The sequence below is a fragment of the Apium graveolens genome, chromosome 7 (genome assembly GCF_009905375.1).
Source record: "Apium graveolens cultivar Ventura chromosome 7, ASM990537v1, whole genome shotgun sequence".
Taxonomy (NCBI): domain Eukaryota; kingdom Viridiplantae; phylum Streptophyta; class Magnoliopsida; order Apiales; family Apiaceae; genus Apium; species Apium graveolens.
Window position 1 is genome coordinate 446,563 of NC_133653.1, and position 18,293 is coordinate 464,855.

The 18,293-nt window shown below is 35.6% G+C and overlaps 1 protein-coding gene across 2 annotated transcripts in view; it reads right to left on the reverse strand.

Annotated features, from left to right (window-relative positions):
* Nucleotides 1-15,701, reverse strand: part of LOC141672096 (glutathione S-transferase T1-like) — a 272,410-nt gene extending 256,709 nt beyond the window's left edge. The window contains exons 1-7 of one of the 2 annotated variants that reach the window (XM_074478593.1): nucleotides 15,534-15,701; nucleotides 15,370-15,443; nucleotides 14,286-14,346; nucleotides 13,929-13,982; nucleotides 13,401-13,480; nucleotides 9,547-9,752; nucleotides 9,104-9,413 (exon numbers count right to left, since the gene is read on the reverse strand). In XM_074478593.1, coding sequence (XP_074334694.1) covers nucleotides 9,207-9,413; nucleotides 9,547-9,752; nucleotides 13,401-13,480; nucleotides 13,929-13,982; nucleotides 14,286-14,346; nucleotides 15,370-15,443; nucleotides 15,534-15,598 — 747 coding nt within the window. In that variant the 5' untranslated portion in view covers nucleotides 15,599-15,701 and the 3' untranslated portion in view covers nucleotides 9,104-9,206. Of the gene's footprint in view, nucleotides 1-9,103; nucleotides 9,414-9,546; nucleotides 9,753-13,400; nucleotides 13,481-13,928; nucleotides 13,983-14,285; nucleotides 14,347-15,369; nucleotides 15,444-15,533 lie in introns of those variants that run through there. The other variant, XM_074478594.1, reaches the window with a different exon arrangement.
* Nucleotides 15,702-18,293: the final 2,592 nt, after the last annotated feature.

Here is an 18,293-nt window from a genome sequence, read left to right on the forward strand (position 1 = left end):
TCCCTGAGCCTCTTCTCGATCCCCCGGAGAAGTATTCGATTTGTTACTTCAACTTGGCCATTCCCTTGAGGGTAGGCTACAGATGACTTCTTGTGCCGGATGCCCCATTCTTGAAGGTAGGATTCGCATTCTGAACCAACGAACCGTGGCCCGTTGTCTGAGACCAGTACTTTCGAGATACCGAACCTCATCAGAATATTGTCCATGAATTTGATGCAATCTTGCTAGTTTATTGTTCTCATTGCCTTTGCTTCTACCAATTTTGTCATGTAATCAATTGAGACTAGTAAGTACCTGAGGTCTCCTCTAGCCCTGGGGAAGGGTCCCATGATATCAATTCCCCATACAGCAAATGGGATTGGTGACAAGACTGAGGAGGGTAGGACGGGGCTCATCCGGGTGACATTGCTGAATAACTGACATTCCTTGTACTTTTTCATGAAGTCTATTGCATCCTGGTGAATAATTGGCCAGTAGTATCCTTGTCTTATGATTTTGTGAGCTAGGGCCTTTGGGGACATATGATCTCCGCATATCCCTTCATGAACCTCCATCAGAAAATACTATGCTTCCCCCGGGCCTATGCATTTCAAGATTGGGGAGGAGAAGGTCCGGCGATAGAGTATACCCTCTTCAATGAAAATTTTTGCAGCTTTGGCTTTTAACCTTTGAGCCTTCCCTTTATCTTCCGGGAGCTCTCCTTTCTCCAAGTAGTTGATGAATGGAGTCATCCAATTCGGGCTGTTGTCTATTTCCATGACCTCTTCAGACTCTATGCTTGGTTTCTGCAATTCTTCGAAGTAGACGGAGCAATCCAAGTCTGATGAATTTTGAACAAGTTTAGATAGTGTATCGGCCTATGAGTTTTCCTCTCTGCAGATTTGGATGATTTGAGTTTTTGGTATCAAGGCGAGGTAGCTTTGGACCAGGGCCTGGTACTTGGCTAGAACTGGATCCTTGGCTATGTACTCGCCGTTTGTTTGCTTTACCACGATCTGGGAGTCATTGAAGATTTTGAGATCCTGGATCCTAAGGGTTTTTGCTAGCTTCAACCCTGCAATCAAGGCCTCGTACTCTGCTTGGTTGTTTGTTGCTGAAAAGCCAAAGGAGATGGCTGTTAGGATTGTGAATCCTTCGGGGCTCTTTAGGATGAGCCCGGCTCCTGATCTTTCGTTTGTTGAAGAACCATCAACTTTGAGAGCCCAGGCTCCTACGTCTTGATCAGTGTTTCTCTCAGGGTCAATGCTCATGTGCACGGGCTCTTCTTCCGAGAAATTACATTCTATGATGAAATCATCTAGAGCCTGGGCTTTAATTGCTATTCTTGGAATGAAATTCAAGTTGAACTGACTCAGCTCGACTGCCCAATTCACCAATCTTCCTGAGATATCTGGCTTGTGTATTATCTTCCTTAAGGGTTGGTTAGTTACAACCCGTATCTCCCTTCACTTGAAGTAGTGCCTGAGCTTCCTGGATGCTGTGACCAAGGCAAAAGAAAATTTTTCTAGCCTCGGGTATCGGGTCTCCACATCTTTTAGCACTTGGCTCACATAATAAACTGGTTGCTGTTTTCCATTCTCTTCCCTGATCAAGGCTGCTCCAACTGCCAGGGCCCCTGCTGATAGGTAAAGGGATAGGGGCTCCCCAGGTTGGGCTTTGGTTAACACAGGGGGTTGAGAAAGGTACCTTTTAATTTCTTCAAATGCGCTTTGGCATTCTGGGCTCCAATTAATATCTCTCTTGTTGGTTGCTCCTTTTAATAGGTCAAAGAAGGGTAGGCATCTCTCAACTAACTTTGAGATGAATCTTCTGAGTACGGCCAGTGACCCTGCTAGCTTCTGCACATCTTTTTGTGTTCTGGGAGGTTTTATTTCCTGGATTGTCTTTATCTTTTCTGGGTTGGCTTCAATTCCTCGATTGCTTATCATGAATCCAAGGAATTTTCCTGTCTCCTACTCCGAATGTGCACTTTTCTGGATTGAGCCTGAGTGAGTATTTTCTCAAGTTGTCGAAGCATTCTCTCAGGTCTTCTATGTGCCCGGGGATGCTTGTAGACTTTGCAATCATGTCGTCGACATATGATTCCAGGTTCCTTCCAATCTGGTCTTTGAAGATTTTATTCATTGCTCTTTGATATGTTGTTCCCGCATTAGTCAATCCGAAAGGCAGCATTACATAGGCATAGACCGCCCTGTGGGTGATGAAGGCTGTCTTTAGGATATCCTTGGGATTCATCTTTATCTGGTTGTACCCCGAGTAGGCGTCCATGAAACTTAGCATTACGTGGCCGGATATTGCGTCGATCAATTTATCAATATTTGGCAAGGGGTAGGGGTATTTGGGGCATGCAATGTTCAAGTCTGTGTAGTCGATACACATTATCCATTTTCCGTTTGCTTTTTTCACCATCACAACACTTGCCAACCATTCTGGGAACTTGACTTCGCATATTATTCCAGCTTTGAGTAGTTTCTCAATTTCTTCATCAATTGCTTTCTGCCTTTCTGGGGCAAAATTTCTTCTCTTTTGCTTGACTGGTTTCCTCTCGGGATTGACATCCAAGCTGTGCATTGCTATGAATTCATTCAACCCGGGCAAGTCTCTTGGGGTCCAAGCAAATATATCAGAGTACCCTTGGAGTAGTGATACCAGGTCTTTTCTGAAATTAGCCTCGAGCCCGGACCCTATCTTTATCCTCTTGGAAGGATCGCTTGCACTGATTAGAATAGTTTTCGTTTCTATAGCGGCCTCTATCTTGGATTGATCCATATTTGATACCAATTGCTGGATCCGGGCCTTTGAATTCTTCTTCATATAGATTTGACCCTTGGTTGTCATCTCTTTTTGGTTGCTTTCCCCTACTTCAATTGTTTCAGGGTTGGTTGCTTGCACAGCAAAGTCTTCTATGACTTGGTTGCTTTTTTGCTCTTCTGAGCTTGGTTTGGTTGCTTTTGGATCTGAGATGGACTCTATGATATGAACTTCTTTTATCGCATCATCCCTTGAGTGGGGGCGATGTTTCTTAATACTTTGCTGTTTCCGAAGTACCACGGCCTTTCTCTTGTTGTCTTGATGAGTTTCAGCCATTACCAGAGTCTGGCTATAACATCTTTCAGCTACCTCATAGTCTCCCTTGATTCCTCCTACCCCGGTTGGAGTTGGGAATTTGATTTTCAAGTGTGATATGGAGGTGATTGCTTGGATCCTGGTCAGGGCTGAGCGCCCGATTATGTCGTTGTAGGATGAGGGAGTATTGATCACATAGAACTTTAACACATGGGTAACTTGGTTTGGGGCCGATCCAAATATGACTGGAAAGTATAAGGTTCCCTGGATCGGGACCAAGTTGTTCCCGAACCCATACAGAGGGTCCTCTTGGCATTCATTGGAGCTTACGCTCCCAAGCTTCATCCTGTCCACAATATACTTGAAGAGTATGTTTACTGAAGATCCATTGTCTATCAGCATCCTTCTTACTTCATTGTCAAAATATCAAGTGTTACCCCCAAGGCTTCGTTGTGATTCGGGTTGACCCCTTCATAATCCTTGTTGCTGAATGTGATCATCATCTCCGGGTAGAATTGGACGGAGAACACTTCATCTCCTGAGCCCGGGCTCCTAGGGGGAGAGTGTGACCCTTCTAGGACCACATTTACTACATTCTTACCTTTCCTTTGCCTTTCTTCTCTCTGGTTTGTCTCCTGGGAGATGTATTGATTCAGGTTGCCTTTCTTGACTTGATCTTCAATGCAGTATTTTAAAGAGAGATAATTTTCAGTTTTGTGCCCATTGGTTTCATGATAGTCGCACTGCCTGTTGTAAGGCCTGCTTTCCGGGGGAGTCTGCATTGGCTTTGGAGGATAATAGAATGACTTTCCCTTGATCTCCTTCAGTATTTCTTCCCGGTACCTGTTTAGTGGTGTCCATTCTGGCTCTTACCTAGGCTCTCTTGCTTGCCTAGGTGGACCGGGATCACTTTTGGATTCTGCCTTAGGACCCAATCTTTGGAATATTGGAGTGTTTTGTACAACATTTGTCTGCTGGGTTTGGTTGCTTTGTTTGAACTTTTTCTCCTGATGGTAACCCCTTTTCGGTCGGTCATCAGAAGATTTGTTCCTGGATCCTCCATTCCGAGTCATTCTCATCGCCTGGAGAACGTCTGTTTCTTTTATGAACCGGGCTGCCATAGAGTAGGCAATGACCAGGCTTTGTGGCTCTTTGTTTATCAACTCTACAATGTACCTCTCATTGTGTTCTGGATCTAGGTTCCTTCGAAATATGCTTAGAGCCTCCCTTTCATCAAGATTCGAGACTTTGTTGATGGCTTCCTGGAATCTCCGCATATAAGTTGAGAGTTCTTCATTATCATACTAGCGGATTGTTTCCAGGTGACACATATGCATTTCATGTGTCTTATTAGCTTTGAATCTTTTAAGGAAGGCTCATCTGAATTCTTTCCAGGAGTGAATGCTTCTTGATGGGATCCTGCTGAACCATCTTTAAGCCCCCCCTTTTAGGGTCGAGGCGAAGAATCTGGATTTGATTAAGTCGTTTGTAATAATATATCTGAGCTATCTGTTCGAAGTAGTTGAGGTGCTCTTCCGGATCACCCAATCCATCGAAAGAGTCGAAGTTGTAATGTTTGAGATTTTTATGTCGAGGGATGGCTTCTAGGGATTGGCTGAAGGGCGTATGGGTCGCCCCAACTTCCAACCCAGAATCTTTCTCCATTTTTCTATGGATCTCATAAATCATGTCTTTAAGATCCTTCTGGCCCTCCTCTTCGTCGTCAGAAATGAGCTCAGGGGTAGGGTCCCTCCGAGTTCTTTTGCCTTTTGTTTTAGCTAGAAGCCTCACCTCCTCCAGCTGCATTCTTTTCTGAATTTTTTGCTCAAGCTTTGCCTCTTCTTCCTTTCTTATCTGTTCTCTGATTTCTTCCAACTTTTTCTTTCTGGTTGCTTCTGTCTCTTTCTTACTAGGCTCTTTCTGACTCTTTTTTGCCTTAGCTCCAATTCGGTCGAAGACAGATCTCTTGGATTGCTGAGAATCCTCGGACTCTTCTTGCTCTTCATCTTATTCATATTCTATCTGGAGCCGGGCTTGTTTATCTCTGTAAAGCCTGATTGCTTCAACAAGTTCATGGCTTGTTAAGTTCGCCATATGCTCCTCTGCAACTGGAACATTGGTGTACTTATACTGATTGAGCTCTATGACATTTTTGGAATCCCGGGGTGTTACTAGCCTTTCCAAGACCGGGGTGTGCTGTGTCAATGGTTGCTCCTGGAGGGTCTCTCGATCTCCCCCAGGTTCGTGAGCCTGAGACTAGTCCTGATCCTGGACCTGGGTACTGGCGGATGGCCTACCAACTGTACCTTTTCCTGCTCTTGCCATTACCACAATTGTATAAACAACTGACCAAGATTTGAGGTTACAAATATGGATCTAAGGTTGCTTTTTTGAAGATTACAAAAAATTTCCAGAATAACAGCAAACAAACTTTCTGGGCTTTGCTAACAATAATACTAAACAAGAACAGCAGCCTCTAGAACACAAAAAAAATATGCAAGTTAAAGCAGTTCTGGGTTTTAAAACTATCAAGATTATCAAACCCCAGGCTTCAAGACTATCAATATTATCAAACCCCAAACAACCAAAATTAACAAACAAGAGCGGGCTCACACAAACGTGGCCTAAAGTAATGAGCTCACACAAACGTGGATAAAATGAACATTCATATTCAAGAAAGGGTATGGTTGTTTGTGTTCTTACAGGCTTAAGATATGGACTCTCTTAAGAGTTTGCTGATGAAGGTGAATCCATAGGCACCGAGACCCAAGGATGGAGCGCCCCTCCTTCTAGCGCCAAATGATAACTCCGGTGAGCGGGCGGCTCCGTCCGACGCCATTCCTGGACCTTCTGGTTATAAATGAGGTGTAGCTGCTGGTTGGGCGCCTGCAAAACATCACCGGAAGGGGGGTTTTGCTCCTACGGTGCCTCCGGTGTAAGAATAAGAACAGGGTTTTGGAGAGGACGAAGAGGTATATATGTAATAGAGAGGTTGTTGTGTGTGTGTATGGATATGAGAGAGTGAGTGTGCCAGAGTGTGAATATTTTCTAACCCCTAAACCCTTAAGCCTTGGGGGTATATATAGCCCAAAGGTAGGGTTTAGGGGTTGTTACCTCTAAATCAGGGCCGTTGGATCTTGGGAGCAGAGGACGCCTGACTTGGGTGGATTGCTTACACGTGTCGAGGGGAGGACCACCTCCAGGGTGTCCTAACGGCCTTCTGACACGCGCCGTGCTTGTCTGGTGTGTTGGTTGTTGATAGCTGTCACAATAACGTGCCCACGTACCCTTCCTTAGCGGGTTGCGGGATGTGCATGTGTTTATTGGGACCCCCCTCATGGTGGTCTTAGCCCTGATCCGGATCCGGGTAGGCAGGTGGTCTGGGTCCCGGGTTGGATCCAGATCCGGGTCATGGGATGGACCCGGGCCTGGTCTCTCCATTTGATTTGTTCTGGGAGAGGGGGGTCTCGGTCCATCGATCGAGCCTGGTATCCTTTAGGTCCAGGTTGAATCCTAGTCGGGTCTCTTATACCCTATCAGAATACATATTGTTTACAACCAATGAATTATCCATAAATTCAGAATTGTTTTCCTGTACCAGCCTAAAGGACCCAGACCTTGTAATTTGACTCGATCAAATCAAAGGCATATCTGAAAGCATTAAACTATAGGTCAGGTGTATATTCACTTTGTATCTAGAACCTGACACAAATAGTTTATCGTTGACTCATTTCCGGCTTAAGTTCTTTCCATCACATTTACACAAATATCTATTAAAGCAATTCACTTTTATTAAGATGAGGAATAATTAAAGCACCTGATCAAGAAAAGGAATGTAAATGGAGCAGCTTAATGTCCAATGACATTTATTGGACAATAATCTTGAGAGAAACAAAATTTGGTAGATGATATAAGAAACAGTGATTCTTCTATATATACATGGCAAAGGATTTTCATCCGTTGCATTTACATTCCTTAAGAAAATTGCGTTGTAACAATGTTTCCTAGCTTAACTTGCATAGTTCCTTGAAGTCCAACAAAATGCTTTACCAAAAGACTAATGCTAGGTTTATCGAATATTTTTCCCAATTTTTTTTCAAATTTTGATTTGAGATTTATATTTAAACACACTTGATCTCATATTATTATTAAAGAAAGTTATCATTTATGCATGACACATCATTGTTTAAAAAAAATTGGGATCCCGAGCATTTCTCTTACGAAAAAGTTGTTCCCATTCGACTTAAATTTTAATGTCCCGTGCTTTTTTTAATAATCGTATATGTCCACTTGAGTTATCTTATTGCCGGTTAGTTTGATTTCCCATTTATTATTATCGATTTTGTTGGTTGATTCAAATAAAGATAAAAAACTGGGTGAATTTTTTATGAAAAATATGAATTTTATTTATGTAGAAAAAATATACAAATTTCTACTTTTTTTAAAAAAAATATGAGTTTGCAACTAATTGTAATGCCTATAACCAAATACAAATACAACCTCAATTATTTTCACAAAAACGTAAAAGTAAATTAATTAATTTTGACTACCAACTGCATTTTTACCAATATTTTTTAAACAAACAGTAAAATTATAAAGAAACTCAATTTTTTGCTAGCATTTTTGATAATTTCTCAAAATAAACCAAACTTAATGAAGGAATCAAATTTAAGTAAATAAAAATTATGCAACGAGAATTAAATACTCCCTTTGTTCCAAAATACAAGTCCATTTGACTTTCTAAGCGTGTTTTAAGATGTATAAAAATCATAATTCCACATATTTTTTCTAATTTTTCTTTTCTTGAATTAAAATTTAATATATATACTTTTATTAAGAAAAAAGAATTTTAAAAATAATTTGTGGAGTTATGCTTTTTATTCACGTTAAAATATGCATAAAACATCAAAAAAATCTGTATCTTATATCTATATAAAGCAAAATCTCAGTTGTCTAACTTGGCAGTTCCCGTCAATCTTCTACGTATTTTTTTCTTTTTTCAGCTCCTTTGTTTTTTTATCCCGCAATCCCTTACATCTTTCTGCTAATAGATCGAACATTTATAGCAAAATACCAAGAGACCATCGTTACATTCAATCATAGTCCTTACCACACACACATACACACAATGCTTTAAATCCTAATATTGATATTGATAATTTATAAATTGACCAAGTAATGATCAAAACCCAACAACCCATGAAAAATATTCTACCAAGAAACGGAACAGCCTTCAACATGTTTGCGAAAATGTACCTATGAATCAAGAAAACGGAAATGTGGGCTTTTCCGAGAGGTTCATATTTTAAATTTTTTTAACAAATTGCAAATATGGGTTTTCATGATGCTGGTGGGAATTCACCCTAGGAAAAAAATTGTATCAACTTAGATTTCTTACTCAGTTAACCAGATGGAAGATCCGAGGTTTATTAACATAGAAGATCAGAACAAAAAATAGGTTGGACCTAGTGTCATAAAAGAGTATATATGATTGCTCTGCTGGGTAATGACCCTTAGTATCACAATTTGAGAAAAAAAGATCCAAAATCTCACAGGCGCCCTTTATATCACTAAAAAACGTAATATTTTTTTGCGTTTCTTATCCAGCACAAAAACACAAATATTTCTTGAGTCCAATGGTAATAATTATCTTTATTATTTTTTGAATTAAATCAAAAAACGCACTTTAATATTGCGTTAATTATGAAACACATTCTTTTGATGCGTTTGTGCAAAGCCAGCGCATTGTTACTTGCGTTAGTATTAGTTCAAAAAATTGATTTGCTATCCATGGGATTTGAACCTCCATCGCTCAGGACACAGAGCTCCAAAATGTACCACCTAACCACTGAGCTAGCTCTGTATATATTATAAACGCAACTAAATATCACGTTTGTGAGTGATATAAAAGGCTATTTTATAACATCAGTGAGATTTTGGGTCTTTTCTCCCCAAATTATGAGAATAAGGCCATAATTCTAATGAATTTGTAAACATCAAACCCCAAGTTTTATTCGGAATAGGAGCATCTGTTCTTGCATAATACTAAACTTGACTGTTTATTTCATTCCTTTGCAACAATTGGTAAAACTGAGCTCTAAACAAAGAGATTCACAGACCACATTACAGGTGTTTCGTCCCTACAACTTGGATAGCGCTGCATGACTCTGCTTAGTCACTTCGTTTACAACTACTGAGCCGTCTACTGTCAGCACGACTTTGAGTTCCAAGATAAATGAATGTAATTCATCGAAATATGGATTAGTTGCATTCCTGGTATCTTCAATCCATTGCAGAACTTTCTTGTATGTACTTAATATTCGGTAACGATCACTTTCAGGTACAAGCTAAATTCAACAACAATATGTTAGACACTGCTCTTCAGTTTTTTAGTATATTGAATTTTTAATAATGCTCCTAAAATTTTAGTCGGGCTTCTCTCGAGAAAACAATATTAGCAAAGGTTAAAATAAGATTTACCTGTAATTGCATAATTTCACATACTAAGCTGAGATCCGCAATTGATGGTTGGAAGTTTCCCAGCAGAAACTTACCGTCTCCTTTGAGCCAAAAATTTTCAATTTTTGCAAGAGATTTAGACAGAAGCTTTTCATTAACAGCAGTAGCTTCTGGATCCAATTTACCACCAAGTAGAGGTTTAAGTGTCCTATTCTGGACATAACCAACTGAAAAAGAAAGTTTGAACCATTAAGTAATAGCCATTATAATTCCGAATGTCATTGATGATCAACAAGTGACGAAGATTAGACTGGATAAGTGTGAATGCACTACAAGAAAAATGTTAATAGACATCACACATTAGACATCGGTCACTGATGCCACTGATGTCTAAAGGATAATAGACATCATCCCGCATTTATTCGATATCTTTTTATTCTTAAGACATCATTTATTTAAAAACCGATGTCTTAATTTCACTTTTTAAAAAATGAACGCGCGACCTCCCAAATTCATTTCCCCCTTTAACCAAATTTTGAATCCCTCCCTACCCATTTTTCTTTTCATCAGATGCATTAAATAACAACTAAAAATAAACATTCTCTTATCATCTCTCTAGATTCCCTCTCTCTCACAACTCTCTCTCACAACTAACTCTCTCTCTCTCTCTCTCTCTCTCTTTCTCAAATCTCACAATTAGAAACCCTAAATCTGGTCCTCTACTCACCCAATTACTCAACTCTATTCTCTGGGCTTTTACCTCTCAAGTACTCCTCCCAATTTGGCCATTTCAAACTCCAATTTGATGAGTGGATAAGGTCGGTTGGTTGGTCGGATTGGTTATTTTGAACCCAAATTCAGTGAATAACTATAGTAGATTAACATTTATAAGCTTATTTAAATTTTGGATTTTTTAATCAAAACCCTAATTTTTAAATTGCGGTTCTACTTGTAATGTATTGTATTTATTATAAGCATCATATTCTGAATAAGAATTAATTTATCAAGAACTTTAAATGCTTGTTGCTACCATTTCTCTTGTGGCATACTTTTTTATATTTTCACCCTATATCTTGCATTTTTGACTCTGCAATACCTTGTTATTCGATTGTACTTGTTTTCGTTTATCATGATCTCTTGATGTACAGGCCCATATGATGTTAACACTCATTTTATATGCTTCTCGTGTGTGGATGGTGAATCTCTCATTCTCTCCTTTTCTCTCTGAATCACACATCACCACATACATGAATTTTTTTGAATATCTCCACAAACAATATAGTGCCTACTGCCTACAAGTTCCTTATTTATCCAGTTATCCAACTTATTATATGATGATTTGCACGACAACTTTACGAGCTTGATGGTAGGAGGGCCATACCAATTTCTCATGGTGCTTCCTCTCCTAGCAGTGTATTACGGGTTATTAATCATCTGTGTCAATGTATAGCTGATTCCTTTTTAAACTTAGAGGGTTCGTTTGTTTCTCATGTAAATGTCATTTCCTAGAAAACATTTTCCGCATTTTTTAGCCTTTAGAAAGATGTGAATTATTAAATGTCTAGTCTGTAAATCATAGATGTATCTAACATTTATCAATCTCTTTTTATCTTTCACAATCTTGGGGCACAACATCAAATTTGTGGCACTACAACAAAAGCTGTATTATGTATTTGCAATAGTTTAAGAAAAGCATAGATGTTTGGTAGGATACTAGAATTATATATGTTAAATCAGTTATGCAGTGAAATTCTTCAATCTATGTGTTGACATATTAATCTAAAATAGATGTCGGTTTTGTTTTATAAGTATGTAGGGCTGCTTTAAATATTGCACAAGCTCTTGAGTATTGTACAATGAAGGGACCTGCTCTGTACCATGATCTTAATGCTTACAGGGTAGTCTTTCATGACGTAATTAAACTGTTAGGATTATTTTGGTCATTTTAAACCTTTTATACCTTGGTGCTTCTGTTTTACTAACTTAATGTTATTGTATTTCATCATTTCACAGGATTGTAATCCAAGACTCTCCTGCTTTGGGTTGATGAAGAATAGTAGAGATGGAAAGAGTTACAGAACTAACCTAGCATTTACCCCACTCGAATATCTGATGACTGGTATTTATTCTCTGTAACATTTAATATTATCCTTGTAAATATTGTTTGGAATTGTCTAGTTCTTGCTTACAATATCTAGCAGAATTTTTGTGTTGAATGAATTTTGTTTTGTTCCCTCCATCCCCCTAATTATGGTATTATAAGAAGCACTCAGTTGTTAACCTATACAAATTATATAAATAAACAGTATTAATAACTCTCAGACTAACCAATAAAATACACTAATAATTATTGAAAGTCTTACATCATAAGGCATATTATAGACGCTGGCATATTGATCATACTTGAGTGTACTTGAGAACTCTCTAAAAATATGAAGTATCTAGATTGCATGAGATGATTAACCTTTACAAGTATTAAGTTTACAACTACAGAGTACACACATAATTTATTTATTTTTTGACACCAGAGTACACATAATAATTCTTCTAAAAACATGATTGATACTTAATACACATTCTAATGTCAATTTATAAGATTTGGATTTAAATTATTTGACATACTTGTAAATAAGCTTGTCTTACTAGTAATCTGTAGATAAATTAAATTTAAAAAAATCAAGCTTTACAAAGAAAAAAGTTTCAAATTTCATATATTGGTGTGAACATAGAGGAAGTTAAAAATACATGAAAGTTCATTTTGTTAGTTTGGCCCAGGTAATGTGAACCAATAAGGATCTCCTCAGACCCTGGCACTTAAAATTAGTTTCATGTACCCATTTTCATTTCATTTTGTTATGGGCCTATGATGATATTTTGATAAGAAATATTTGAAGGAATCACCAAGTTCAGTGTTTCCTGGCAGAATTGAATGGAGGAATTATTTTGTATGTAAAACTTCAAATTTTGTAGAAATCTTGCTGGTTGTGAAATAATTGGCTAGTGCACATAATGTATTCATAATGTGTTTCTTGGGACCAGCTTTGTTTTTCTGCAATGACATAGACTGTAAAATTTAAAATAGACATGTACTCTAGTTATTTCATATTCGTATTTAAGTGATTATGCTATTCCGTTTTAAGTTTTAGTTGCCACTTAATGCTTGGATATTGTGTCATTGTAGTGTGAAAGACATGTATTTCTTAAATCATGTAAAGATTTATTTTTGTATGTATTTGATGTGGTGTTACCTAATACCAAATTGTGGGGTTTTCATTTATAGACGTTGGCCAAAGTTTAAGTTGGGATACACCAAATGTAGAGATGCTGGTTGATTTTTTGAATAATTATCAGAACTGAGATCCTTTCTACATAAGGCAGAGGACATCGCATACCAAGCTACTACATGTGTTTCGTCCCGAACGACGTACCAGCTCAAACTGTTGGATTCTTAGTTTTCTTACAACTTCTATCATATGTACCGTGCTAGAGTGTATTGATGATGATAGATGTGTTGGTTGAATGACAATTAGTTGAATGTATTTTATGAATGGTGCAATGGACAGATGTTTTGTGACTGCAAGGTTTTTAATTTTGTTTATACATCAATTTTCTTGTAACAAAACTGATGTCTAATAATTTAATATACATCACTTTTATTGTGTAAATGCTTATGTGAAAGAATAAAATATACATCTGATAGACATCACAGTTTCTGAAAGAAATCGATGTCTAATAGGCTGCCGATGTCTAGAATAGACATCACCGACATCAACATCGGACATTTTTCTTGTAGTGATGGGTATGTACTTGAACAAATGCTGGTTAAGAACAAAACTAAGATTAATAAAAATGTAGATTAGACTATTATCATTCACCTTCACCCTGTCGTAAATTCGAATGATGCCAATCTAACACGGAGTGGATCTTTGCTTTTTTCTGTATATCAGATGGATACCTTGTAGTGAGTTGCAAAGAGTCAGAATTAGGTCAGATAGGAAAGAGTTGAGTTAGACATTTTACCATTCATGTCAATACTCTTCTAAGAAAAATTAGCTAATTCATGCCGAGCCTGTTCAAACTAGGAGTTATAGAAGCATAAAACTTCACAGAAGTTTTATGCTTATGACCCAGAAAATGTATAGATCAAGTCTTGATATTACTAATAATTATAACGACATGCAGAAGGAGTCAAGGGGCATAGCCGCATAGGCATGAGGGATACTGCCCCCAGTGGATCTTAATGTATGTAAATGTTTCTGGGGCCTAGGATTTTATCAACATATTATGTAGGTCGTCTCCATGGATTTTCCCCCAAATTAATAAAAAAAACTACATTCGCCCCCGATGTGCATCAACCTTACTGAAACTGCAGACAATTAGATAGATTTAATCTCACTACTCACCAGTGATCTGCAACTCCAGGAAATGAACAAGCGAGATAGATAAGAATTGCATGGCTGCACATCATAATAATTCAGGATTTTGTTATGCAAGTTTAATGACTGCTAGATACAACTAAGTAGAACCTGGTCAAATAAACATCTTAACATGTGCAGGCTGAAAAATAAGATTGTCTACTAGTTGGAGGACCAAAAAGTAACAGCTTTTTTCACATTAGGTAGATGAATTTTGATACAAGGAAATTATAAATCTCTTATCTACTAAACAATCAAACACATTAGATGTGAAAAGTTGAGTTAATGAGAAACATATGAAAACAAGGTAGAAGTCAATTAGCAACGGCAAGTTACTTGGAGTACCTCTCAAAGAGCTTGTAACTTCCATGAACAATTGCTGGCAATTTTCCCATAGGATTTATTACTGAAAGCAGCATTTTGAAAGATGATAACGTCAACTTTCTAATTACAGTATGTGTTTAAGAGTAATATAGCGCACGCACACACAGGTACCAAAACACACTCTACGAGTCTGGAAGCAATTACATTAAACATAAACTGACTGAAGACTGTGAGTTATATTAGTATTTGTGTTGTAAGATAATGCTAACACTCCAAATACTAGGGGTTCTCTGATCTAGTGATCTACCTAAAAAATGAATATCAAGTCATGTGAACACTTAAATACACCAGTTATGTAATATTATACATGTTAAGTTGCTAACTCTCCCAAAACCTTATAATTTTAGGATAAGAGATTAACATGTATATCCTGCTCAGATGTTAGCAACTTTCCTCATTCAAAGGGCTCATTTAGGACTTGAGGATATCTAGGAGTCGGGGAAATAGTTAGCTTAAGTGTCCAAATATGTCTAAATTAAAATTTTGAGGGATATCAAATTCTCAAGATACGAACACAAGAATCAAGACATGTTGATATTACCGGGTCTGTCATTGGCTCTCAACACAACCCGCAGGTCGGGTATTTTTACGGCAACACCGAATAATGCACAATGACAATCACCTGATGCTAAGCCTTAAAACATGTATCTTGTTTATATTATTGGGCCACTGGTCGTGCAAAAGCTCTTGCCATACAATCCCACATTCTGTCAAATAGTAGGAACCAGAAACCATGAAAAATCGATCAATCGTCTTGGTCCATGATATTGTAGCTTAGTGGGCAACGAATCTTCTTTAATTACAATTCCTCAAGAACAAAAATTCTTCCATTTTCAAGCTAACATACTAAAAGTGACTCTTCTTCCCCAATCTCAAAACTATTAGCTCCTCAATACATAGTACTAAACTACTATAGTACATGATAATTAGACGAAACTCTTCAAAATTCATTTCAACTCAAGACAATCATTTTAAACAAAATATAAAACCTCCTACACAATACCAAATATAAAGCAAAAACAATAACAATTCTAAAAAGAAGAACCTTTATATTCAGGAGTAAACTGCTGACCCTTGGCAACAGAAATATTAATCTCTTCAAATTCAATCCCATGAAGCCTAATCAAGAAAATTCAAGAAACAAAGATTAAAAACATACTAGCACACAAAAATACATAAAAAGCTATCTAAGAGTGTGTTTATACATACTTGCAGAAGATTATAATAGCACGACAAGGTTGAGAAAGGCGGTTGCTATAGATTTGCAGCTTCATCTTCTTCACAATTATCTTCTTAGACAAATGGGATTACTTTTTTTATATCTAACTTTCCCAGATTTGTTAGCTTACTCTACACAATCAATTATAACAGTCAACTTTGGCTATGCATTATGTATGTATAGAATAATAATTATGTTTTACATTATTTTAGAGTCAAATAATTGGCCTGAACAATCCAAATAAATTAGTGTTTTTTACGAAGTACTTTTTGGTTATTTATAATTTCGATTAAGGAATAATCTCTACGGATGTAGTATAATTATTTTCTTGTTTATAAATTGGAAAATTTCTTCTATCATCAATCCACTGCAAAACTTTCTTATCTGGACTAAAAATGCTACTAAAATGCAAGTTGTACTTCTTTCTCAAAGTAATCCTTCCATATAAAAGTTGAGTTTTTGTAGCGAAGACAGAAAATTCCAGCTAATCAAAATGCAGTAAATGTGGAGCACTCAGGTTTAACTTTAAGTAATCAGGTAATCTAATTAGGTAAATACTACTAAACCGGTCTAAACTATTTTATTATTTTCAATAATTTTTATACCAAAAAATAATTTGCAACTTCATATTTTGAAGTTAACATTTAAAAAATCAAGTTTGAGTTTCTGAAACTAATCAAAAGGTAAAGAATTCCAGCCAATGAGAAGTCAGTAAATGTGGAGCACTCGATATACTACTAAAGCAGTCTAATATATTATTATTTTCAACTATTTTTATACCAAAAAACATTTTGCAACTTCATATTTTGAAGTTAATATTTAAAAAATTCTCTCATATAAAAGTTGAGTTTATGCTATTAAATTATCAGTTTAAATTAAAAAATTAAGGTAAGTAATCAAGTTTTATTTCATAACATAAAAAATATAGAGCTAATATATAATATTTAAATTTTAATATACAAAAATCATTGCTTATATTATATAATCTCATAAATTAAAAAAGTAAAGATAAGTAATCAAGTTTTATTTCAGATAATATAAAATTTACAACTAATATATAATATTTACATTTTAATATTCAAAAACCATTGCTTTTATTATATAATAATTTTGAATAATTTTGAGTCTACGACAAAATCAATTTGAAATATTTTATTAATATTCAATGATTTTTATACTAAACAAATTTTTGCAATTTCATATTTTGAACTTAACAACTAAAATGTGAAACTATATATTATGAAAAATTAAAAAATTACAAAATTTTGCAACATCATATTTTGAAGTTAACATTTATAATCTGTAACTATATAACATTAAAAACAAAATATACCAAAAACTATAATATAATAATCTCAAAAATATAAGCAGCTATTAACTTCTTTTTATAATATATATTTACAATATTATTACTAATATTTTAGGATAGAGACATGAATATCTCTTAACATTATTTCAAATTTCCAAATTTAAATTTCAAACTAAAAGTTCCTATAAGTCTAGGATTTTTATATAAATACACATGTGCATAAAGATTTCACTTATAAAAATTTTAAACTTGAAACAACACTTGAGAAGAGCACCACATAATCGGCTTTCACAAATGGACCTCCATCAATGAATGGTTCAAGCCTCAGTCCATCATCATGGGAAGATTATCCTAAAAAAAATCATGTGAAGATATTAAGCAGTAGAATTCATAACCAACTTTCATACATGATCAGCTTTATTTCAAAATGTTACTTTATCATCACAAAATTACCCATGAAGAGGAACGGATAGAATTGTAGCACCAAATATTTGGTCAAGTTTTTTTGTAACTTGCATGAATTTTAAATTATTATGTCACTATTGTTCCCCAACAATATCTTTCAATTTTTCTTCTTTTTTTCTTAGATTCGGTTTTATGATTATTTCTTTAGTATTTTTGCACTATGTTGTAGTTTCTTAATAAAATTACTCATTATCTCCAAATTTGCTTAGTACAATAATTTTACGACATGATGGTTCTTTATTACTCATTTTAAAGATTACCGCATGTAATTTTAATTATTAATCTTAAAATTCTTCTACTAATTTTGAAAAAAATAAAAAATATATTTGTAACGTTATACAACTTAAGAATATCTCGGTTACACTTGAAATTACATTCCAATTGTATCAATCCTCATAGAAGGTAATATGTATTATTAATTTATCTAGAAAAATTAATTTAAAACTCTTCCGCTATTTATTAAATAAATAAAACTCATTACAATCATTTTTTGAACAGATTTAAGGCTTCAGCTTATGTTGCAGACTCTACCACCGTCATTGAAATTATATTTTTTGATAGTGAGATTAGAAAATTGACATCTAAATCTGTGAAAAATGTAATTGAATTAATATACGTATAATACGATAATATATATATATATATAATGTTTATGTTAAATTTAAATAACTCAATTGTCATGTCATATAATTTTTTTCAGGCGGAAAAATATTCCTAGCCATACTCAAGAAGACAATGAATTAACGCTTACATTTATTGGATAATAAAAATTATCAAGTTCATAAATGTTTATTATATTCTATTACTTTTTAATACCTGTACAATCCATTTTATTGTAGATGTACACTCACGTATCTCTTCAAATTACATTTACTTAATGATTTGCTTAAAATTTTAAAATTTTATTAATAAATTGTTTTTTAAAATTTTATTAATAAAAATGAATGAATTTGTTTTGTGGTGCCTAGCGTACAAG